The 25971-nt window shown below is 51.2% G+C and overlaps 1 protein-coding gene across 8 annotated transcripts in view; it reads right to left on the bottom strand.

Moving 5' to 3' along the window:
* The window catches only part of PNPLA7 (patatin like phospholipase domain containing 7), a 363329-nt gene that overhangs the window by 256780 nt on the left and 80578 nt on the right, over nt 1-25971 (bottom strand). For 7 of the 8 annotated variants that reach the window (XM_039506224.1, XM_039506218.1, XM_039506223.1 and 4 more), the window contains 3 exons: nt 24481-24561; nt 13469-13613; nt 3913-4005 (listed from right to left, as the gene is read on the bottom strand). In XM_039506224.1, the coding sequence (XP_039362158.1) occupies nt 3913-4005; nt 13469-13613; nt 24481-24561 (319 nt within the window). The remainder of the gene's footprint in view (nt 1-3912; nt 4006-13468; nt 13614-24480; nt 24562-25971) is intronic. The other variant, XM_039506222.1, reaches the window with a different exon arrangement.

Here is a 25971-nt window from a genome sequence, read left to right as displayed (position 1 = left end):
CTTCTGACTTACAACTATGCAGCCTCGCTCCAGTCAGTAGGATTGCACTTCTGTTCAACACTGTTTGTTTTGAGGAAGGAAAAATCTAGTCTTCATTTTGTCTCCCACAAGCAGAGAGCTGCTATTTTACTTCCACAATTGCTTATTCTATAAAACATTTAGAATAAGGACACTAGTTACTGAAAAGTGATTATAATACTTTGTACTTTGTCAGCTCCATCCATCATGGGATCTCAAGTGGTTCACCTGTTTCTGTTGTCCTTAAATCCAGATCCTCTGTATGACACACTTGCCTGTCTGTCCTCCGGAGAGGATTAATGTGCTGTGAAGCTGACTTTCAACAACAGGTTGGGGGGTAGAGCGGGGGGGGGGTGCGATTGATACACACGTGTCAATCCATTTTACTATGTTCTTTGTACACTACCTAATTTGAGAATTGGGAGCAGAGTATGCTCAGCACCCCAGAAATACAGGGAACTGTGGTAGTGGAAAGAAAAATGGATTTCACAGATTTGGCTGCTTCTAAAGTTATTCCCACAGATTGCTGAGACCCTGTCAATTCTCACCAGCTAATCAAGATAAAGGATGGTAGGAAATCCTTTGTGTGATATTGATCATCTAATAGGTACCGGTCTTTTCTCTGAATCACCAATTGACATCCCAACATGGTCTGAGTAGTCAATATGCTTGTGACGCTGTACCCCATACTGCTTTATGGGAATATGACATAACTGGAATATGTTTTGTGCTGCCTGTGCCATGTAACATATCTCTGTAAAAGTTATGGTCCACTATATCTATTCATCCTATCTGTAAACATAAATCATTTTGTACTTGAGGTTAAGAATATTGGCTGTATACTTGCTTGATTTTTAAGTAAGCTTTGTGAGGCATTTGATCAGCTTCCTTAGGAAGGAATTCGCAAGGTTAAGTACCCGATCAGGAAGCACCCATGGAACAATGCATCTTGGAATGCTCCAATCACCATAAGAAGTCTTCCTGGAGACATACAAGATACCATGTGGACAATGGCTTCTGCCTGTAAAGACTGAGAGTCATGCATGGACATGCATGTATTTAGGGGGTTGGACTAGATGACCTCCTGAGGTCCCTTCCAACCCTGAGATTCTATGATTCTATGTGACTTGCCCAGGTGACTCCAGAACTCCATCTTGGAGCTGGACTTTGTATAGGAGTGAGGAGGGGGTCTCCACCCACAAGAGAAAGTCTATTTAAACCCCTGGGAGACCCCTCCATTTGGTCTTCAGCTGGCTAAAGAGGGAGCCTCTCCACTCCCCAGGATACTTGGAAGAAACTGGAACAAAGGGGTGTGAGTAATTGCTGGACCCAGGCTAAAAGGAGATTAGCCTGTAAAAGGGAGCCTTCTGGAACTGGTGAGGATCTTATCTGTATTGAGTTTGAGTAGACATAGATTTGCGCATTTTATTTTACTTTGTTCTGTCTGTTACTACTTGGAACCACTTAAATCCTACTTTCTGTATTTAATAAAATCACTTTTTACTTATTAACTCAGAGTATGTATTACCACCTGGGGGAGCAAACAACTATGCATCTCTCACTATCAGTGTTATAGAAGGCGAACAATTTATGAGTTTACCCTGCATAAGCTTTATACAGGATTAAATGGATTTATTTGGGTTTAGACCCCATTGGGAGTTGGACATCGGGCATCTAAGTGATAAAGACAAGCACACTTCTGTGAGCTGTTTTCAGGTAAACCTGAAGCTTTGGGGCAAGTAATTTAGACCCTGGGTCTTTGTTGGAGCAGATGAGAGTGTCTGGCTCAGGAAGACAGGGTGCTGGAGTCCTCAGCTGGCAGGAAAAACAGGAGCAGAGGTAGTCTTGGCATATCAGTTGGCAGCTCCCAGGGGGGTTTTGGTGATCCAACCCATGACACAATACTGCTGGGATAAAATGTAAAAACCAAGGTCTTGATCACTTGTTAATAAAGATCTCATGGCACTTTTTGCGTGAGTAAAGCAGTGACCGAAGCCATAGTACCATGGGCAAAGAGCAACTCCACTTATTACATTATGCCTCACTCAGTTTCCAGTCTCTCTCTGGAGTTCCTCTTCTCCAATTCCGTCCTAGACCCTCTCTAAACTGGCTTCTGTTCCTGTACTCAACTGAAACCACTCTCAACAAAGTCTCCAATGACCTCGCAGCCAACTCTCAGCACCAGTAATCCATCCTCATCCTCCTTGACCTTTCAGATTCCTTGGACACAATTGACCATGCTCCTGTCCTTGAAATCTTGCCCTCTCTTGGCTTCTATGACTCTATTCTCTCTTGATTCTCCTCCTAACTCTCTAATAATTTCTTCAGCATATGCTTCAGAGGATCTTTCTCATCCCACCCCACCCTCCAGCTTTCTGTGGTGGTTCCATAGGACCATAGGATCCTCTTCTCCCTCTACAGCTTATCTCTGGGTAATCTCATCCACAAACAAATTCAACTACCATCTTTATGCAAATGACTCACAGATCTACCTGTCTACTCCAGACCTGCCTCCTTCTGTCCACATTAAAATCTCAGTCTGTTTCTGACATCTCCTCCTGGCTAGCTGTCAGCTCAACCTCAACATGGCTAAAAAACACAGCTCTTAATTTTCTCTCTCCCCTCCCCCCCAAAATAAATTCACCCCCATCCCCACCTCTTTTTCTTGATTCCTGTGGAGCGCACCTCCATTCTCAGGCCTGTAATCTGGGTCTCCTCTTCGATTCAGACCTCTCTGTAGGTCCTCACCTCCAGGCTATGCCTATGTCTTGCAGATTCTTTTTGCACAACACCTTTAAAATACAGCCTTTCCTATTCATCTGCACAGCTAAAACTCTCTCCAGGCTCTCATCATCTTGCATCTTAAAATTAATGGAGATATCTTATCTCCTAGAACTGGAAAGGACCTTGAAAGGTCATTAAGTCCAGCCCCCTGCCTTCACTAGCAGGACCAAGTACTGATTTTGCCCCAGATCCCTAAGTGGCCCCCTCAAGGATTGAACTCACAACCCTGGATTTAGCAGGCCAATGCTCAAACCACTGAGCTATCCCTCCCCGCCTTGATTACAGCAACATCCTTTTCTCTGGCCTTCACAAATACAATTTTGCCTCGCTCATATCCATTGAGAATGCTACTGCAAAGATCATTTTCCAAGCCCATGTTATCCTTTTCTTGGCATCCCTTCACTAGCTCCTTCTTGTCTATTGTATCAAACATAAGCTACTTGTCATCTTCCCAACCTGTCCCCACACTACCTATCATCTCTCATTCGCCCACGGGTTAAATTTTCAAAACAAGGCACTAGAGAAATGTAAGGGTACTAATAATATGCTGCAGGGCTAGACTGACTGTTCTCACTGGTCTACTGGGATTTTGCACAAGATAAATACTGCATTCTGAAATGTAGCTAAGTATTCTTTTGATTTGCCACAGAAATATTTTATATTTTACAGAGCACAGTGAAAAGCCAACTAAGACAGAAGCACAGGGAAATGAACCCAGGTCCTGTATAAAGTGCTTTTAAATATTTTTCCCTTCACTCATTCCTGTAATGCAGCAGAGAAAGTCCATGTCATATAAAGTGACAGTGGATGCTCTCTGAGAAAAGAGCTCTTATTTCCTCTACAGACAAATATTAGAGTGTTATTTCAGATCAATAAGGACGTGGAACTAAGGGAAGTGGGTCCGACGAAGTGGGTATTCACCCACGAAAGCTCATGCTCCAATACGTCTGTTAGTCTATAAGGTGCCACAGGACTCTTTGCTGCTTTTACAGATCCAGACTAACACGGCTACTACCCCTCTGATAAGGGAAGTGGGTTACCTTACATCATCCCCCTCCATAATAATTAGATATTTTGTATTTCCTGCAATTTTCCCCAGCCCCTGCTCACCAAGAGCCTCTGCTGATCCAGAAGAGGATGTCAAAGAAACTCTTCTTTTGAGAAGGTTCTCAGCATTCTCTGTACCTGAAGTCTTCACTGTGTCTGACATTTAAGAACAGAATAAAGGTTATCACAGGTTTAAACATGTAGTACACCCCAACAAAATGAAGTACGCTGTGAACAGGTGCCTTCACCCACCTGCTCTCAAACACAAGGTACATACTGTGCAATGTCTAAACATATCACCTTAGGATTTGATTTTATTAACAACTAAGCAAAAGGAAGAACAAAATTCAGCTCAAACCATCTCACCAAGCTTGGCTCCTCTGAAGGTTATTCCTTCCAAAGTGCAGCATCCACACTCTAGATCCTTCCTCAGTTTGGAGAGGATACTCCAACACCATCTGGAAGGAGAGTCTCAACTATGGGAAGGTTTCCCTCTGATCCCATTGACTGCTCTACTTTCCTGGACCTTTCATCCTCCTCAACAGCCCAGGGGCTGTCTGACCGGAGGTGGGACAATTCTACAGTGTCCCGGAAAGCCTCATCAGCATACCTCTCTGCCTCCCTTAGCTCCTCCAGTTCCACCACCCTGGTCTCCAAAGCCCATACACAGTCTCTGAGGGAACAGGAGCTCCTTGCACCGAATGCACCCCCCCCCACCGGGCAGGTAATCATGCATGCTGCACTTAGCGCAATAAACTGGGTAACCCCCACTCTGCTGCTGGGCTTCTGCCTGCATTCTCTCCTACAGCTACCTATTTAATGAAAGGATATTGTTCAAATCAAGTAGTTTTTAATATAGTTTAGTTTACAGGTTTTAAAGAACGGCAAGTGAACCTTCCCCCTTCCCACTCCCCTTCCAAACTCCCTTGCGAAACTCCCTGTTAGCAGCCCTGGTCGCTTGCTCACTGCTTTATAAAGCCCTAGCCTTCTTGATAGCCCCGCCCACTGACTAAGGCTCAGCCAATTAACAGAGCCTTCTAGCTTTCAAACCTTACTTTGAAGCTCACAGCTTCCAACTGCCAGCCACAGCACACAGTCCTTCAAACAAACAGACAGACAGACGCGGGATAGACAGTTCAGGAAAGGAGGATAAGTGGACTGGCTGTGGATTGGTAATCTGACCTTGTGTGCACCTTCAAAAGGGGCACTTAGGGCCTGGAGGGGGCTTAGACTATCCCTGGCCCTGCCCAGGAGGCGGGCGTGATGGCCTACACTGACTACATCTATTCCTCCTGCGGGAGAAGTCCTGCCTGGGCCTAACGGGGAAAGACTGCTGCTGGGTGGTCTGTGGTTTGAAAGGCTTCCTTTGGGTCACCGGGGTATGCATGCTGAGGGACTTAATGGTGTTACAGGAATCCTTCAGGCTAAACAATCTAGTCTGCTCAGCAAACAGGCCCTGGCCATCGAACGGGAGGTCCTGAATTGTTTGCTGAACTTCTGGGGGGAGACCCAAGGATTGGAGCCAGATATTACATCTCATTGCGATACCCGATGCCAGGGCACGCGCTGCCAAGTCCATGGCATCCAAAGAACCTTGGAGGGAAGCCCGGGCTACTATTCTGCCCTCCTCGGCAATGGCTCCCAGTTCAGCCCTAGACTCGGATGGGAGAAGCTCTTTGAACTGTTGGACCGCAGACCACTAGTTATAACTGTACCAGCTCAGGATCGCAAGCTGGCTAGCAATCCGGAGAGAAAGGCCCCTCGTTGAATAAACCTGTCTCCCAAACAAATCAAGGCGTCTCTTGATTTGGACACGGGCCCCTGCTGACCCTGCCTCTCTTTTTCATTCACCACCTCCACAAGAGAACACAGAGGGGGATGAGTGAACAGATATTCGTACCCTTTAGTAGGGACAAAGGACTTCCGTTCGGCCCCTTTGGCCGTAAGGAGAATGAAGGCAGGCCAAATAGTTTTGGCATGAGACTGGATAGCCTTTAGCATGGGTAAGGCCACCCTAGAGGGACCCTCTGGTGCCAGGATGTCCACCACAGGGTCCTTTTCCTCTACCACCTCCTCCACCTGGAAGTACATATTTAGGGCCACCCTTTGGAGGAGTTCCTGCAGGACCCTGTAGTCCACGGGTGGTGGAGATACCCGCCACCGCCTCGTCAGGAGAGGACGAGGAAGACGCCACCGGCAGGACTGGTTCTGTGGCAGCCTCTGGATCCTCTGGGACCAGCTCATCCCGAGCCCCAGCTGTAGCCTCCACCGGAGGTGGGGTTAGAGCCGGGTTTTGCAAGGGATCCTGAGGCAGGCAGCTGATGGTTGCTTCAGGAAGGCGAGATGCCGAATGGGACAGTGAAGGAGCGCCGGGGGGGGGCCCCCACATTGGGCCTGATGGTACACCCAAGGGGTCCAGAATTGCCACTGGGGTTACCAGTGGGGCAAAGAAGCATCCTGTCTAAGACTTCCCGGCCCGGATCTGGGCGCTTCCGATGCCCACGATGCTCTGCCTGACCTGAAGGAGGTGGACCTTGAGCGGGATGGCCCAGGGGGAGTGGTGCAGGACTGCCCCATAGCAGCTTCCTCCTTCTTGAACGGGCGGGATGAGTGCCGTGGGGAATAACAAGGGCGAGACAGTGACCAGCAGTGTCGGTGTGAGGAATGGGGACGAAATGCAGAGCGATGCCATAGAGTGCAGCAGTGCCGAGATGGGGTGCGGTGCCATGACAGAGCGGTATCACAATCAAGGCCCTTGCTGAAGCAGGGACTGTCCGGAACGGGATCTGGAATGGTGCCGCAAATGGGACTGGTGCCATGCTGGGGAATGGTGCCATGTCAGGGATCGGTGCCGTGTCAGGAAGCAACGACTGAGGAGTGCAGTCTGAGGTTGATGCGAGCGGTGCCGCGAGGTCACAGACTGGGATCCAGACCTCGAGCAGGACCACAACCTATCAGCCGACGACCACCTCAAGCAGGAATGGCTCTGAGGGTCAGGGTTGCAAGACCAGTGCCACGAGTCGGACCTTTGCCATGAGTCAGACCGGCGTGGGGCATATGTATGGCACCAGGACTCAGAGATCCTGGTTGGGGGCAGACGGCCCAAACGTAGCTGGTTTGCCTCTTGAAGGTGCTGGGCCTCAGGGTAGCAGAGGCCCTAAGACAGGAGACTTGGGTGCCGTAATTTCTATAAGCCCCCTAGCGGCCTCAAAAGTGTCCAGTGTGGAGGGTATCATGACCTCCTCCACCTGCAGCCGCAGGGAGTCCAGGAGCACAGGGCTTCCTGGGGAGACAGGGGGCCCATGGGGGTTGAGCCCGACCGGAGGGTCTGTTGGCCCATGCTCCCCAGCATGCCCTGCCGAGGCTGCGGTTTCTGAATCAGGCTGTTGTGGAGGCTTGTCCTGCTTCTTGTGGGCAGCTGGCGAGTGGGAGTGGTGCTGAGGGGAACGCTTCTGGGTCCTGGGAGACCGCTGACCCTTGGGAGGGTGTGCCAAGTCCGTTTTTGGTGCCACAGACGGCACTGCCGGAGGAGCGCTCTGCACTAAGGCGCTCGGGGCCAGGTCCTGCTGCAGACGGAGGAGTTGTTTTAAACTAATGTCCCTCTCCTCTAGTGCGAGGCTTGAAGGCCGTGCAGATCTGCCTGATGGGCTTCTCCCAGACACCGGAGATAGGAGTCGTGGGGGTTGCCCGTGGGCATAGGCTTGGCGCAAAAGCTACAGGGTTTGAAGCCCTGGAACAGCATGCCCCGGAGCCCCACGGGGCACTCGTTGAAGGGGAAAACTCCCCAACCACTAAAGACTACAATTAACAACTAGAAAAGAACCACTAACTAACAATGGGTAACTATACACAAAGATAAGAAGACCACCTAGGGATTAGTGGAGCACTTGCAAGCAAGAGACCACTGTTCCAACAGCCATCACTGGCAGTAAGAAGGGGTGTCGGCCCAGCAGAGTCGTATATAGAGCACTATACCAGCGCCACTCCAGGGGGCTCCACAGCCGGCCCAACAGGTAGCTGCTAGGGAAAAGTTTCCGACAGCCATGCACACACACCTAAGTGGAATTGATATAAGCACTCGAAGAACTACTGACATTCTTCGAGATGAGTGTCGCTGTGGGTGCTCCACTCCAGGTGCTGCTGTGCCCCTGCGCCTTCACTCAGAGATTTTTACAGCAGAACTCTCACGGTGCCTACCTCACGCGCCGAATGTGCCTCAATAATGTGCGCACGCAGCCCAGGCTCCTCAGTTCCCTCTCTACAACGGAAATCGCCCCAAACTCTGAAGTAGAGGGGAGAAGGGTGGGTAGTGGAGCACCCACAGGGACAATCATCAACCTCCTCTTCTTTGAGAAAGATGTCCCTGTGGGTGCTCCACTCCAGGTGACTGAAAAACAGTATCTCTTAAGGAGGTAGGGACTTCAGATCCAGTAAGAAAGCTGTAGACAGCACAGCTTGGCCATGTGTGCTCCCCAACCCGTGAGGGAAGCATCAGTGGTAATTATAACGGAGGAGGACTCCTGTATGAACAGAACTCCGGAACAGAGGCTGTGTGGAAGAGTCCATCATGTGAGTGAGTCCTTGACTTTGGTAGGTATGAATAGAAGTCTGTTTAGGCTGTAGACAGTGGTCATCCAACCCTGCAGGCACCATATGTAGAGGCGTGCATTCTTGACCACAAAAGTGCAAGAGGCCATATGGCCGAGAAGTTGGAGACAGTCCCAGACAGTGACCTGCGGGCTGTTTTGCAACTTAGTGACAAGATTCTTTATGGTGTTGAATCTGTTGGATGGGAGAGATGCAAGTCCGGTTGTGGAATCGAGGTGAGTGCCTATGAACTCTAGACATTGAGTAGAAGTTTATGCTGATTTGGTTTTGTTTATTTGTAGGCACAGACCCTGGAAGAAGTTGATGGTTATCAGTGTGGCTTGGATGGCCTCCTCAAGAGTCTGTGCCTTGAGCAGGCAATCATCCAGGTAAGGAAAAATTATGACTCCTTTTTTCCATAGGTGCACCGTTGCCACCACGAGAATCTTGGAAAAGACACGGGGTGCTGTTGACAGGCCAAAAGGCAGAACCCTGTACTGGTAGTGATTTGAGCCCATAACAAATCTGAGAAAATGCCTGTGGGCTGGGCATATAGTTACATAAAATTCAGCATCCTACAGGTCGAGGGCTGAAAATCAATCTCCCTGCTCCAGCGCTGGAATTATGGTTGTGAGGGTAACCATTTTGAATTTTTGCCTTTTGATGAACTCGTTGAAACGCCTGAGGTCAAGGATGGGTCGCCTTCCCCCACTTTTCTTTTCGGTCAAAAAGTAGTGAGAATAAAAACCCTTTCCCCTGTGCTGACCGGGCACTGTCTCGACTGCTCCTATTTGTAGATGATGATGTACCTCTTGGTGGAGCAAGTGGTCATGAGGGGGTCCCTGAAGAGGGACGGGGTGGGGGTAGGTATGGATAGGAAGGGGATGGAATAGCCCAATCGGATAACCTCTAGGGCCCATCTATCCATAGTGAGGGCTCGCCAGTTGCAGTAGAATGGGAATAAATGATGACCAAAAAGTTTGATGGGAAGTATAAGCGCTGGAGTGTGTGAGAGGTCTTCTATACCCTTGACCAAGGCTTCAAATCTGCTTATTAGATGGAGGGGGTTGGGATGGTGCCGATATTGTGGGGCATCGTCGTTGATGCCTGGGATTCTGGGGGTGTTGCTGTTGATGGTCATATGGCCTCTGTTACTGTTATGTAGCCCAGATATTGTGGGCACTGGTAAGGTTGATACAGTAACTCCCCACTTAACATCCTCTCACTTAACGTTGTTTCAATCTTACATCCCTGTTCAATTACAGAACATGCTCCATTTAAAGCTGTGCAATGCTTCGCTATAACGTCGTTTGGCTGCCTGCTTTGTCCACAGCTGGCAGCCCCCCGTATCAGCTCCCCATAGCGCTTCCCGCCAGCCGGCAGACCCCGCAGATCAGCGCCTTGCCCCTCCTCCCCCCGCCTCCTGCCCACGGCAATCAGCTGGCTTGCAGCGTTCAGGAGGGAGAGGGGAGGAGCGAGGACTCGGCGTGCAGGCTCCCCCCTCCCTCCCGCCCGCGGCAGAGTCTGCGCTCCTCCCCCCTCCCTCCTGCCCCCTGAACGTCACAAGCCAGCTGATTGCTGCGGGCAGGAGGGAGGGGAGGGAGGAGTGAGAACGTGGCGTGTGGAGTAAAAGGGAAGGAGAGGGGGAAGAAGAGGCAGGTTAAGGGTGGGGGCTTGGGGGAAGAGGCAGTGTGGGCGGGCCGAGGGTTGAGCCCCCGCCCCTGGTGCCTGCAGAGTAGGGGAAGCTGCCGCTGCTGCTGCGCAACATGCTTCTCCTAGCCTACAGCACCTTCAGCCTCCTTGCCTGCCTCTGTCTCCAGTGCCAGTGGGCTGTGCCTGTGTGGGGTAAGGCGGGGGCACCTCCCAACTATAGTACTGTACGGTATGACAAAAAAAATTTCCCTGGAACCTAACCCCCCCACCCCCCATTTACATTCATTCTTATGAGGAAATTGGATTCATTTAACATTGTTTCACTTAAAGTCGCATTTTTCAGGAACATAACTACAACGTTAAGTGTATTGTTTTCTTCTAAGTGCCGGTGTATGGATGCCTAGTGATCTGAGCGTCGCTCTGGAATCCTTCATGGTATGCAGCACCTCGTTTTTTGCTGCAAATAACTTCTTGCCATCGAAGGGAAGATCCTCCATGGTGTTTTGTATTTTGCGTGGGAAAGAAGAAGAGGTAAACCATGAAGCCCAATGCATCACTATGGCAATCGTGGTGGAACTAGCAACTGTGTCTGCAGCATCGAGAGCAGTCTGCAATCCGTGCAGGAAATAATCTGCCCTTCAGAGGCTACTGTTTTGAATTGTTGTCTCTTGTCCTCTGGGATGTCATTAAAAAAGTCCATGAGTTTCCCGAAATTTCTGTGATCATATTTGGCCGGTAGGGCTGCATGGTTTGCCACTCTAAATTGTAGCGTGGATGATGCATAAACTTTGCAGCCGAGTAGGTCCATTCTTTTGCTGTCCTTGTCAGAGGGAGTGGACTGGAAATGCTGCTGTTTGTTCTTTTGGTTGGCTGCTTCTACTACCAGTGAATTTGGTGCTAGGTGAATGAAAAGGAATTCTGGCCCCCTGGAGGGGACATAGTATTCCACTCTACCCTTTTGCAGGTAGGGAGCATGCTGGCTGGGGTTTGCCAGATATTCTTGGCAGGGTCCATAATGGCTCCATTAATAGGTAGGGCAACCCTGGAGGAGGTTGAAGGTTGTAATATGTCAGTCAGCTCATGCTGAGTCGCCGACACTTCCTCCAGAGTGATCTTGAGCTCATTAGCCACTCTTTTGAAGAGGTCCTGAAAATGAGTAAAATCATCCAGTGTTGTTGGGGGTGGGGGCATGATAGCCTCTTCTGGTGAGGTGGATGAATTATTATTATTTGGAGAGGGTTCAGGTGCCTCCTCATCTGCATGCACCATTGCAGGTTGCTCCTGTCTGTCTGTCGCAGAAGTGTGGACAGGTACAGGAGGAGATCTAATGTCGCCTCCGTGTGGGCTATACCAGCTACTGATGTGCCTGCTGTACGACCCCCACGGGTTCCAATAATGCCATTGTCCAGGGAAGGGCATGGGTGGTTCCATCCACAGGTGTCCATACCAGGGTGGTAAGTCCTTGGAATATGAACCCCTTGGTCTCCTTGGTCCCATGCTAGCGGGAGTGTGAAGGGGGGAGGAATGGTATGGTGAAAAAACTCCCTCCACTTCATCATCCTCATCACTAGAAAAGTGAGAGGAAATAAGGGATATCTGTGGGTGCCGTGCCTACGGTCCCAGTGAGAGACCGGTACCAAGTAATGGGGAATCTGGAGCTGGCGAGATTAGCAAATCGCTGGAATAAATAAATTGTGGTGCCGAGGTAGAAGGAGCCCAATATATAGTGCTGGGTGAGACGGCAGTGCCATAAATTTGGCTGGTGCCGACTGGTGCGGTGCCATATGAGGAATCATAGGTGGTTGAGGTGTCAGTGCCAGGACAGCAACTGGTTCAGCTGTATAGGTACCGAGTCCTTTGTGGTGCTGTGCTGCGCCATATTAGAAGAGGCAGACAACTTTAAGCCTGTAGCCTCAGCACCAGAGCGGTACATACTGGCAGCAGCTGGGGTACAGATGGTGCCGGAGGTGCCTGGAGCATCATATGTGATGAGCCGCGGAGCTGTCAGCACCAACAAGACAGACCTGGTTGGAGACCATTTGGATACCGGTTGGTCTCTGTGAGGTGGTGAAGCTGGCCATTTTTTTTGTTGTTTTCTTGGCCTTGGTGAACTTAGGAGGTCTTTGTCTCAAGTAGGACTCCTGACCTAGGTCAGAGGCAGGTCTGAGGGACTTCTCCATTAGAATTAACTTGAGTCTCAGGTCTCTGTCCTTTCGTGCCCTAGCCTTCAGTTTACTGCAGAGAGAATATTTGGGAGGATGTGGGACACCCCCAAACAGCAAACACATTGAGAATGGCCATCAGAGATAGGGATGGCCTTTCTGCACGTAGTGCATCTCTTAAAACCTGATAAAGCCAGGCATAGTATAAACTGTCTGTCTGACAGAAAAAAACTGGGAAGGGGGAAATGAAACATCTGACTAAAAAACCAAACTAGATAAACTGTATAAACAACTCTCTATCTGTCTAAAGGGAGAAATAATTGAGCGAGACTGCTGAGCTCTGTCTCAGGCTGGGGACGGTAGAGAAAGAACCAAGGAGCCCGGGCCGCGCATGTGCGCTATTGAAGCACATTCAGCGTGTGAGGCAGGCATCGTGCATGCGTGGCCCGTATGAGTACTGCTGTAAAAATCTCCAAGAGAAGGCGCAGGAGTGCACCAACACCTGGAATGGAACATGAACAGGGACATCTCTCGAAGAACATTTCGTTCTGTAAGAAAGATTCAGACACATTCACTTCTTAGAGCTGAGGTCGAAGGAAGCAGAACACAAAAATCGACCCAAATAAGGTTGGAAGATGCAATTTTGAGGGATTTAAAAAGCCTAAATGCTCCCTTACTGACTCTTGCCAAAGGAAGATGACTTGCACATGACTTGCACAACCATTCAAGATGGAAGCCTGCTTCATTCTACATGCCACCATCGCTACATCATAGCCATGTGATGCTGCTCACTACTTAGCTGCCTTAATTTCATTTCTTCTAGGTAAATTCTAAGGGAAGTCTGTTAGCTCAAACCCCTTCATATTTGTAGGGTATCTCCTGCTACTACTTAAATCAGGTAATTCTCTTATAATCTCACAGCATATTCAATTCAAATTAAAGAGTACTCTGGTCTTGCAAATATATTCATGAAATAATAATTTTCTCTAGCCTTAAATTTTTAAAAATTAGGCTTGGTTTTTCTTTTTCAAGATCTTAAATCAAGATGAAATATTGGTTCAGCTTAAAGATTCTCCGAAGACTTGGGATCTGTATCCAAAATGTAAAGACATTTCCCATCTACCTAAATCAAACAAAAGGCTGCTGATACACAGCACAATACTGTGCTGCCCAGAGCATCATCAAGGGCGCTCTGTACACACTAACACAAACGTTACCTGTTTCTGAGGTATCCCTTGCTTTCTCCAGCTTTTCTCCCTGTTCCTCCTCCAATACATTAGACAGTTGTCTTTTCACCTCTTTGTTTGAACTTCCTCCAGATGTTACACTTGCCACAGATATCAATGGAATGGCCTGGCTCTCCTGAGGGAAATGAGAGATGAAGATTTACACAGATTCACATGTGTACACAGTTTCCTTTGTCTTGCAGTGCTGCATATGGAGCAGATTATAGGTTAGGATCTTTAAAAAGGGTGAGATAACTGTAGTCTCTTTGAATAACACATCCAAAGCAGAAAAGCCCAATGTCATCTTTGTGTAGCAAAACCTAGGTTCACAGGTACTCTACGGCCAACGTAACATCATTAGTCAACCATACCTCTTCTTTCTTATACTTTTCTCAGTCTCACCTTACACACAATATATTTGTACTCTCTCTGATGGGGTGTAGCAGGCATTTGATACCCCCTGCTGGAGGCCCTACCATCTTGGCACACCCCATCCAAAGGTGGGGCTGGGGTCATGGGGGGGGGAGTGCAGGAGTCAGGGGAAAGGGCAGGGTGTGTGTGAAAGGGGTGCAGGAGTCAGGGCAGAGTGCTGGGGTCGTGGGGGTGCTCCCAGCCCCCTACCCTGAGCATCTCACAGCAGGAGGCTGGAGGGGGTATACTCTAATTCCACCCCCTTCCCCAAGACCCCACCCCTGCCTCTTTCTCCACCTCCTCCCCCCGCCCAACCCAACAAACAGCTGATCGGCGGCAGGGAGAGGGGGAGAAGTGGGAACGCAGCACGCTGGGGGAAGAAGTAGGGGAGTGGGGAGCTTGGATGCCAGCAGAGCCTGCCCTCCTGCAGCAAGACAGAGCCCCAGGACTAGGAGCCAGCAGCACCAAGCTTCTGCCTCCAGAAGAGAGTGGGGGGGAGGAGAAGAGCAGCCAGGCCAGGGCCCCTTCGGAGCATGGGCCCGACGCCATGGCGCTACTGGTGCCATGGTAAATCTGGTACTGCCTCCAGTAGCTAGAAGGACCAGGTGCAGGCCAAAGCTAATCAGGTCCCAGCAGGCAAGACAAAAACTAAAATTAGAGTGCGCTTGCTGTGTGAGACATTCCACTGGTTCAGGCTAACCTGTGACAGTCCAATTAGCTCTGCAGAGCCTCTGAATTTATGAGAGAGATTCTAACTCTCATGAGCAAAACTGTCAGTTAACTTCCAATTATTTAATCTTTGCTACTGGCGATAAAGGAAGAGGCAGAAAGAGCACGACCTGAGATTCTGTAATGTTAGCACTTAGAGAAACTTTAAGATTGCATACTGAGCAAATCTGCTATGGAAACAAAAACAGGAGAGACGAGAAAAGGAGTCCCCAAAGTCACTTTTCTAACCACACAGATTCAACTGAGCTTTGTGCATCATTCTTTACACACACACACACACACACACACCAGTTACTGCCTGGAATAATAGTTACAAGCTATGCCAAGAAATAACAACAATAGTACGCACACTATACTATAGGTCTGCAACATGCAGTGAGCTCAGGCATAGAATCTCAGGGTTGGAAGGGACCTCAGGAGGTATCTAGTCCCACTCCCTGCTCAAAGCAGGACCAATCCCCAGATAGATTTTTGCCCCAGATCCCTCTTAAATCCTACTTTTTAAACTTAATAAAATCACTTTTGTTTATTAATTAACCCAGAGTAAGTGATTAATACCTGGGGTAGCAAACAGCTGTGCATATCTCTCTATCAGTGTTATAGAGGGCGGACAATTTATGAGTTTACCCTATATAAGCTTTATACAGAGTAAAACAGATTTATTTGGGGTTTGGATCCCATTGGGGTCTAGGTGCTGGAGAAAGGTGACCTGCTGACAAGTTTTTGGTTAAAGTCTGCAGCTTTGGGGGCGTGGACCAGACCTGGGTCTGTGTTACAGCAGGCCTGCGTGTCTGGCTCAACAAGGCAGGGTTCTGGAGTACCAAGCTGGCAAGGAAAACAGTCTCAAAGGCAATTCCAGCATGTCAGGTGACAGTCCCAAGGGGGTCTATATGACCAAACCCATCACACCATACTGTCAAATATTTAGTAAGATCCCCAAGTTAATGAGAAAATGAGTCAGTGCATATTCTGACCATGCTCTTCAGGGTCCAAGATAAACCACAAGGCAGACTTGAGTCGGGTGCAAAAGTCCACACAGAGTTTACTGAAGCAGGTTCTAACCCTTCCTGGGCAGGGGTTCCCTGCAACAGTCTAGTTAGGGCCTTGACAGGCCTGTCCTGGATAGCACAGACAGCCCAAGAGCCCTTTTTGTAGTAAAGCAAAGAAATAACTCCAAAAAACAATAGTCCTGTGCCAGACCTATGATCCTCCGGGGGGTTCTGGCAGGCAGCAGTCTCTGCAGAGGTTCTGAGCTGGTCCTTTCCTCAGGAACCAAAGGACAGGAGTCTGTGCTCCTTGCTGGTCAGCCACCTACTGAGCTGTTCTCTTCCCTTTTAATTACCCCCTGCATCACCAGACGAGTGCAGGTGTAACAAGGTGAGGCTGAGTGAGCCCATTGCAGCTCATTAACCCTTGCTCGCTCAGAGTGGGGTTAGTATGCCCCCATCAGACACACATACAGCCACGAAATGACACGTTTTCAAACCTCCATGTGGCAGTGCAACGACTCATCGGTGTGGCGCCCAGCCCAGAGCACCCTCTGCAGGCTGGTGTCTTGCCTTGCCGCTGGCCCTTGTGTCCCTCCCAGACCCCAGTGCCCCGCTATGTCAGGGTTCTACCCCCAGCAGTAACCCACAATCTGGGTCTCCCCACCCAGGGGAACCCCCAACCCCCTATCCCCACCTAGCCTCAGTAGCTACTGCCAGCTACCATCTAGCCCCCGCTCACTGGGGCGGACTGCAATCTGTAAACCACTCATCACTGGCAAGGGGGGTTTGGACCTGCTGCCTTTCCTAACCCTGGGCTGCACCCCTGCAACCCCAGTACCCTTCCTGGCCTTTAGCAAGGCCTGCAACCTGGGGTTTTCCAGGCTGGAGCTCCCCAGCTCCTCTGGCCTTCCCCCAGCCCTGCTCCACTCTAGGTATCCTGCTCAGCAACCAGACAGCCAGGCCCTTCTCTCTCCACTGCTAGAGACAGACACTTTCAGTCTCTGGCCCTCAGCCCTCTTATAGGGCCAACTGTAGCCTGATTGGAGCGTGGACCCACCTGTGGCTGCTTCCCCCAGTCAGTCCAGCTTTTCCCCTGCCACAGCCCTCTCCCAGGACTGTTTTAAGCTCTTCAGGGCAGGAGCGGGGTGACTACCCCGCTACACTCTATCACATCTTCAATCCCATTTTAAAATTCAAAATATATAATCCATATTCCAGAATAAGAATAAAATATATTACTTAAAGGAAAGTGCTTTTTAGTAACAGAGACATAAATATGCCCCAGAACTGCAACAACAGGAAGGAAAAGAATGCCTCAAGATAAGCTACCTCTCAGAAACATGTAATAGTTGTTAAGAGACAACACCTGAACTATTAGCTCTTCATGATTTTGCCTCCTAGCCAGACCACCGACAGCCCTGGTTTGCACCAGGACAGGCAGAAGCATTGGAACACGGAAGAACAAGGGAGCTCTGGCAGAATTAAAAGGGACCCTGTCCACAGAGATGGAGAGTAACTGTTCAGGGGAGCCAAGTTGAGACACAGGACTCCTCTGAGGATGTCTGAAGAAGTAGGCTTGCCTAGGTTTCCATCGGGATGGTAGGACTCTAGGTAAGAGAGATGTGTGCAGACTGTTTTAAAATTCCTTTTTCTCTTGTGCTTTGTTCCTACTGCAAAAACAAACAATATTTTGATTTAAGATGGCTGTTTGTCACTGTTTCCCCAGTCAAAGACTTCCAAAGGGAAGAACAGCAGGTGCACAAGATCAGTTGAATCTGCAGGGCAAGCACAGCTGCTACACAGGATACTATAGGCCAGAGCCCAGTCCAGGAGCAGGAGAACAGACATTTCACCCCATTACAGGTGTGACCCTAAGAGCCACTTTGTGCCAGCTAGCAAAAGGCAAATAAAACACACTGCTGTCAGAATACTTAGCCAGACAGCATCTTGCAAGGTATCATACAAAAAACTGATGACACACTGGTCATGGCTATCACTGCGTGATGTATGCACGGGTTGCGTATAAAGAGTTATGTATGTATGCCAGTAAAATGTTCTTAAAATATGCTGCGGAAGCATAGAATCATAGAATATCAAGGTTAGAAGGGACCTCAGGAGGTCATCTAGTCCAACCCCCTGCTCAAAGCAGGACCAATTCCCAGGCAGATTTTTACCCCAGTTCCCTAAATGGCCCCCTCAAGGATTGAACTCACAACCCTGGGTTTAGCAGGCCAATGCTCAAACCACTGAGCTATCCCTCCCCCCGGATAAACAAGTTTGTCCTTGTTTTGCCTGTTTCGCCATTGTAAATTGAGCAAGGTGACACCAGAGACAGTGTAAGTTCATTTGCATCTGAGTCCACAGGAAAAGCAAACTGAGAGGAGGGCACGGAAGACAGGATGGCGTCAGTTTCTTGGGGGACAAGTAATTGAGGAGAAAAACTTTATCTGGGGATATCCTTCAGAAGAATACATCTCACAGGTTTACTGGACTATAAAAAGAAGGGGAGCGAGCCCCTTTGCTAATCATCATTTAAATTGGACAAAAGAGGCCTGTGGTCTTGGAATCCATACAAGATGAATCCTTCAACCATCTGTGCTGGAGACGCTGAGAACTGACTGTAGGTGAGAAAAGGACAGTTACCTGTTCCGTAACTGGCGTTCTTCGAGATGTGTTGTTCAGGTGTATTCCACTATAGGTGTGCGTGCTCGCCACGTGCACCGGTGCCGGAAGTTTTTCCCTTAGCAGTATCCGTAGTGGGGGAGCAGCGCTGCGACCCCTGGAGTGGCGCCGACATACTGCGCTATAAAGGGGGCTGCGCGCTCCCCCCACCCTCAGTTCCTTCTTGCCAGACAACTCCGACAGAGGGGAAGGAGGGTGGGACGTGGAATACACCTGAGCAACACATCTTGAAGAACACCAGTTACGGAACAGGTAACTGTCCTTTCTTCTTCGAGTGACTGCTCATGTGTATTCCACTATAGGTGACTCCAAGCTATACCTGATGGAGGAGGGTAGAAGTTTAAATGTAAGGTTTTAAGGGGTACCCGGGCGGAGCACCGCCCTACCAAACCCGGCGTCACCCCTCGTTTGGGAGACGATCGCATAGTGCGATGAAAAGGTGTGGACAGAGGACCACGTAGCAGCCCTACAGATGTCCTGAATAGGAACATGAGCCACATAGACCGCTGACGAGTCCTGGGCTGTCGAATGCGCCTTCACAAGAGGAGGTGGGGGAACCCCTGCCAGGTCGTAACAGGTGCGAATGCACGAGGTGATCCAGCAGGAGATCCGCTGGGTGGACAGCGGCCGTCCCCTCATACGCTCGGCCGAAGCAATAAAAAGCTGGGGGAACCTCCTAAATGACCTGGTTCCGTCCAGGTAAAAGGCCAGCGCTCTGCGCACGTCCAACATATGCATGCAGCGTTCCTCATTGGAGGAATGGGGTTTAGGACAGGAGGATCGGGAGGAAAATATCCTGATCCACGTGAAAAGCCGAGACTATCTTCGGCAAAAAAGCGGGGTGAGGGCAGAGCTGAACCTTGTCCTTATGGAAGACCATATACGGCGGTTCAGAAGTCAGGGCCCTGAGCTCTGATACCCGGCGGGCTATTAGGAATGCCACCTTCCATGACAGGTGGGACCACAAGCACATGGCTAAAGGCTCAAAGGGAAGCCCTGTGAGGCGGGAGAGCACCAGGTTCAGGTCCCAGAGCGGGACCGGGGGTCTGGCGTAAGGGAATGCCCGATCTAACCCTTTCAGAAACCAGGCCATCATGTGATCCGGGGGGTGGAAAGCCGAAATGGCTGCCGGGTGCACCCTGATCGAGGAGGGCGCCAGCCCTTGGGTCCTAAGGGACAGGAGGTAGTAGAGGACAAGCTGGATAGACGCGGAGGAGTGGGAGGAACCTCTATCCCTCGCCCACATACAGAACCTATACCATTTAGCCAGGTAGGTTCGACGTGTGGAGGACCTTTCTCACATCCTCAGAACACCTGCCTTCCTCCTCATTTAACCATAGAGCAGCCATGCTGTCAGGTGAAGCACGGCTAGGTTGGGATGGAGGAGACGACCTTCCTCCTGGGAGAGAAGGTCCGGGCGGAGCGGCCTCCTGCACGGAGGGGCCGCTAAGAGTTGCAGTAGGGACCCATACCAATGCTGACGGGCCCAATCCGGGGCTATGAGAATAACCCTCACCCCATCTGACTTCACCTTCTGTAGGACCCTGCCTATTAAGTGGAAGGGCAGGAAGGCGTACAACAGGGGCCCCGACCATGGGAGCAGGAACGCATCCGATATCGCCCCGCCCTGCTCTGGAGCAGGATCGAGGACACTGGTGATTCTGGGCGGTGGCGAACAGGTCTACCTGGGGAGCACCCCACTGTAGGAAGATCCACCTGGCTACCTCCCTGTGCAGGGACCACTCGTGCTGCTGGGAGAACACCCTGCTCAGGCGGTCTGCGAGCGCGTTGCTCTTGCCAGGCAGGTACAAAGCCCGCAGAAGTATGTTGTGGGCTATACAAAACTCCCGCAGGAGTTGGGCTTCCTGGCATAAGGCCTAGGAACGCGTGCCCCCTCGATTGTTGACGTAATACATGGCAGTTGTGTTGTCTGTAAGGACTCTGACCACCTTCCCCTGTATGTGCTGGCAAAATGCCACGCACGCCAGGCATAGGGCCCTGAGCTCCCTGACATTTATGTGCAGGGTCAGTTCCTCTGGTGACCACATGCCCTGGGTCCTGATATCCCCCATGTGGGCTCCCCAGCCCAGGTCCGAGGCATCCGACACTAGGTCTAGTGAGGGAGGGGGCTGTCGGAAGGGGATACCCTGGAGCATGTTGCTCGGGAGGGACCACCATTGGAGATCTGCCACCACCCTGGGCGGCACCGTGACTACCTTGTCCAGGCCGTCCCTGGCCTGGGAGTACCGGGAGGCCAGCCAGAGCTGAAGGGACCTCATCCGAAGCCTGGCATGTCGCACCACATAGGTGCATGCTGCCATGTGGCCTAAGATTTGCAGGCATACCCGTACCGTGGTTACCGGAAAGGCCGTGACCGAGGCGATGAGAGCTTTGAGCATCTCGAATCTGTCCCGTGGGAGGGAGGCCATGGCCACCCGGGAATCCAGCAGCGCCCCTATAAAGCTTATGCGCTGAACCAGGATTAACGTGGATTCTCCTCGTTTACCAGTAGGCCTAGAGCTGCGCAGGTGTTTAGCAGGAAGCTCATGTGCTGCTGCACCAGAGACCGAGACCGGCCCTTGGGCAGCCAGTCGTTGAGGTGGGGGCAGATTTGCAGCCCTTTTCTCCTGATGTGGGCAGCCACCACCATACACTTTGTAAATACCCTGGGGGCAGTAGAGAGGCCAAAGGGGAGGACCGTAAACTGGAAATGGTCCTGACCCACCATGAAACGGAGGAAACGCCTGTGACCCTCGAAAATGTGGATGTGAAAGTACGCATCCTGGAGGTCCAGCGCCGTAAACCAATCCCTTTGGTCTAGGGATGGAATAATAGAGGCTAGGGACACCATGCAGAATTTGGAACGAACCAGGAACTGGTTGAGATTCCGCAGGTCAAGAATGGGCTGAAGCCCGCCCTTCACCTTTGGGATGAGGAAATACCTGGAGTAAAAACCCCTGCCCTGGTATTCCCGAGGTACCCGTTCCACCGCTCCCAGGGAGAGGAGGCGCTCTACCTCCTGGCGGAGGAGGAGGGCATGCTCCGGGACCCCAGCCGGCTGCCCGGACAGGGGATAGTTGGGAGAGGTGGAAACAAACTGTGGCCTGTACCCTTGGGAGATGGTGCTGGGACCCATTGGTCCGATGTTATACGGAGGAGGCCCGGTGACCCCCCTCAATGAATCAAAAATGCTGTTTTCCCGGCCGTGGGGCCAAACGGGATTGGCATTGGGACCGACGCCTTTGTTCCCTCTGCTGCTTAGGCGGGGGTTTGTATCTGCCCCGAGCCAGAGGAGCAGAGGTTTGAGGCCTGGGCTTGTCCTTAGGGGGTGGGACATAGAGGCCTAATGTCTGCAAGGTGGTGCGGGAGTCCTTCATCCCATGCAGACTGGTATCTGTCTGTTCCGCAAATAGGGCCTTGCCATCAAACAGCAGGTCCTGCATTATAGATTGGGACTCGACTGACAGCCCCGAGAGCGAGAGCCACGACGCCCGTCGCATGGAGACTGCGGAAGCCATCATACAAGCGGCTGTATCCGCTGCATCCAAAGCCGCCTGGAGAGCTGCTTTGGCCGTGGCCGCACCCTCGTCGATCAGAGCCCAAAACTCCTTTCCGTCCTTGTCCCGAAGAAGGGGCTCATACCTTCTCAGTAGTGCCTGGTGGTTGGCCACTCTGAGCTGGAAACCCGCGGACGAATAAACCTTTTTCCCAAAGGTATCCAGTCTATGAACATCCTTGTCTTTTGGTGTGGCCATTCCGCTCACGGTGGTGGACCGACTCTACCACCAAGGAGTGGGTGGGTGTATAGGTACTCGTGACCCTTTGTGGGGACAAAGTACTTCCTCTCGGCCTTTTTGGAAATAGGCCCAAGCGAGGCCAGGGTCTGCCAGAGGCCAGTGGTGATGTTGGCTACTCCCTGATGGAATGGGAGGGCCACATGCCCCAGTACCAAGGAGCTGAGGACATTGAATAGGTTATCGGAGGGGTCCTCCGTCTCCTTGGCCCGGAGCTCGAGATTTGCTGCCACCCTCCTAAGCAGCTCCTGGTGCGCTTTGAAGTCCTCTTGGGAAGAGGGAGATGGCACCGCAACTGAATCACCCTGCGCCAAAGAGATAGATGGTGTGGTGCCTTCAGCAACCCAAGGCATCGTAGGCTCGACGTCCGGGTCCAGCGCCAGAGTCGGTGCCGGGGGTTCGGCGCCCACGGTCTGATCCCGGTGCCGGGGAGGCGACGCAGGGCGGCCCTGAGAGGCTCCCACCATGGAGCGAGGTCTTGGCTGTGCAGGTGCCTGAGGCCACGGTGCCCAGTGGCACCATTGTCCTTGCCAGGGAATGGCCTGGAAATGAGACGCCGAAGTCCTGGAGCGGTCTCTATCGTGATGGCTCCTGCCCCGAGACTTCAACCTGCAGGAAGTCAAGAGGTAAATGTCTGAAGAGGTGTCTCTGGACTCCCTGAGGCACCTGTGTCCATGGCGCCTTGTTGCCGGGGACTCTCCTGACACACTCCGAGCATGGCCTCTGTGATGGCGGGCGCTTGAGTACGAGTGTCAGTGCTGACGGCGGCGAGACCTGCTCCTCTCAGACTGGCTGGAGGAGGAACGGCGCTGTCTCTTATCACCTCCTCGATGGCGTCCGAGACCGGAGGAGTGGGATCCGCTCACCAAAGAGCCGGGACGCAGAGTTGACGTGCATCGCGGGGCTCTGCTCGGCACCTCAACCCGGGAAGGTACCTCGACGTCCGACACCTACGAGGAGGGCTGATGGGCGCCCAAGGGCAGCTTCCCACGGGACCGAGGGACCGACTGAGGCGATGCTCCCGGCACCGGAAGCGCTAGGATATCACGCGCGGCCTGAGTTGCCTCTGGCGTCGAAGGCATGCGTTCTTTGGGCGAGGCTCGCGCGGACAGGACGGGACTACTCCGCTCAGCGTGAGTCGGAGGTCTATGTCCCGATGGGGATCGTGGGCTGCCCAACTCGGGTCTGGCCTCACCCCTCTCCTTCTCTTGGCACCACTGAGTCTTCCCCTGTTTAGCAGGGGAGCGGTGCTGGCTCATCGACGGTGCCTCGCTGCGCACCAAGGACACAGTCCCAGTCGCGGAATCAGGACGGCGCACTGGAAGCGCTTTGCTGCATGCCGAAGACGAGGTGCCCGGCGCAGGATCGGCTCGACGCGCCGGTGCCGGGGCCAATGCCGACTCCATGAGGAGAGCTCGGAGTCGGATCTCACGCTCCTTCTTTGTACGCGGCTTGAAGGAGCGGCAAATTTTACACTTCTCACTAATGTGAGCCTCGCCCAGACAGCAGAGGGCACTCCGGATGCTGGAATGAGCTAATTCCCAGGATAACCAGCAGGAGACGCCGCAGGGGTGAGTCTGGCTCATCTACAGTCACCCTTACTTCTGTGCTGCCTTCAGAACTGGGTGGCCAGAGAGTAGTAGCTGTTGGCTGGGCACCCAGCTCCGAAGGCAACATCCCACCAGCAGCAGTGCAGAAATAAGGGTGGCTATACATGCTATGCCACCCTTACTTCTGTGCTGCTGCCTTCAGAACTGGGTGGCCAGAGAGAGGCGGCGGCTGCTGGCCAAGAGCCCAGCGCTGAAGGCAGCGCAGAAGTAAGGGTGGCAATGCCACAACCCCCTACAATAATCTTGTGACCCCCCCCCCACAACCCCCTTTTAGGTCAGGACCCCAACAGTTACAACACTGTGAAATTTCAGACTGAAATATCTGAAATCATGAAATTTAGGATTTTAAAAATCCTATGACCATGAAATTGACCAAAATGGACTATGAATTTGGTAGGGCCCTGCACATTGGCTTACGGCTCTGGGAGCACTGGAGAAGAGCATCACAACAGGTAAAGACACAAGAGCCTACACCTGAGGGGGTGCACTCAGAGGGACCAGAAAAAGGACAGAGGTGCAGGTAGCCTGGCAGCCATGATAGCCTCCATAATAAAAATGCCCAAATGAAATGTTATTCAGCAGGCTTCAGCACTGAGCAGATTTTATAGCTTGAGAGCTTCTCTCTGAAGCACGATGGTATTAATATTGTTGCAAACAATAAATTAATGCTAGTTTTATACTGAGATTATGCTTGCGAGCTACTGAAGAGATGACACACTCCCACAGACAGGGTTAGAATCAGATACATACAGTGTGATAAGAGTAAATTGGTTTCATTCTACACTTACAGAATTGAAGAGCTCGGTGGTCAGGCCAAGATAGTTGTGCAAAGCCAAGAATGTCACTCTTTGGAGCCTCACCATGATGATCTAGGAGAGGTAGATCAAACACAGGGAGCAGGTGAATACCAAATACGCCACCATCCACTAACCCACTCTTTTTGTCCTATGACTACAGAAGTGTTAACAGGCCATGCTACCTTGAATTTTCCCTTACAATTTGTGCTAACTACTTATGCTAAACATTCTGTTCCACTTTGCATTTTGCTGTGATGCTGAGAATACCTTTCCCCACAGCTGAAGAAGAGTGCTGTGTGGCTTGAAAACTTGGGTCTCTCACCAAGAGACACAGTAGGTGGCTGAGCCAGAGACACCACCCAAAAGACTTGACACCATAGGTGTCAACACTGTGGGTGCTCCAGGACTTGAGCACTCACGGAAAAAAAAAATAGTGGGTGCTTAGCACCAACCGGAGGATCAGCTACTGCATGGGCAGACCCCATCAGCTGTTTGCGCCACTGCAGCCAGTCAGCTCTCCCCATCTGGCCAATCGAGTGGCTTCAGGCCAAAAAGTTATCTTCAGCTGTTTTGGCCAGAAGCCAGGTTCCCAGCTTGTGTGATGGCTGCAGTTCCCAGCCTGGCTCTGACTGCAGCAAGCAGGTGAGTCTTTTTCCAGGGCAGAGGGAGCCAGGCTGGGGCAAGCAGGGACACAGGCAGCTTCTGAGCTGGCCTCAGGGGATCGGGGGAGACAGCCTGGGAAGGCCGGCAGCTTCTCAGCTGGCTGCAGGGGGGTGGGCGGGGGGGGGGGACCCAGGCAGCCAGCTAAGCAGATGCAGTGTCTGGCACCTCTCTTTGGTATGAAGATCTCAAAATCCCAACTGGGGGAAGGGGGTGTTTGTAATTTTATTAAAACAAAACAAAATCTCAAGGGGCAACTTGGGTCTGGTGTCCCAATTTTAGAGGCTCTTGCAAGAACTATAAAGGGCCTATACACTGTTGGCAATAAACAAGTAATGATGATATTGATCATGACATCTTGATGTCATAAACACCCTTCATAAGAGCATATGATCCAAAATCTACAGTTCTCTACAGCAATCAGTTCTCACTTAGCATCTCCCCTTTGTCACTCTCCACTTTAACTAGACTCCTCTTTCCTTCCCCACTTCTCCCTATCTCCCAACATCTTGTCTGGCATATGGATAAGGTTGCTTATTCACCAAGAGGCTGATCTATGTCTATTCCAATGAAAAAAAAAACTGATTTCCTGAAGTGCTGAGCACCCAGATGCTCAGATTCTAAGCCCTCATTTTTTCAAGATCTTCAAAAACGGACAGCGTATTGGGGGTTAGCGAGGGACTGACATATGACCAGTCCCTAGGAAAGACACTATGTCATGAACTAGAGACATTGAAAACTTACAGAGGGGCAATAAGCTGTCTTCATTGCCATTAGATTTGCCTCTGCCATTCTTTGCCCAGCACATATCCAGGGGAAAGT

This window comes from Mauremys reevesii, linkage group 19 (genome assembly GCF_016161935.1).
Source record: "Mauremys reevesii isolate NIE-2019 linkage group 19, ASM1616193v1, whole genome shotgun sequence".
In the NCBI taxonomy this organism is placed as follows: Eukaryota; Metazoa; Chordata; order Testudines; family Geoemydidae; genus Mauremys; species Mauremys reevesii.
This window is presented reverse-complemented; position numbering and strand designations above follow the sequence as displayed.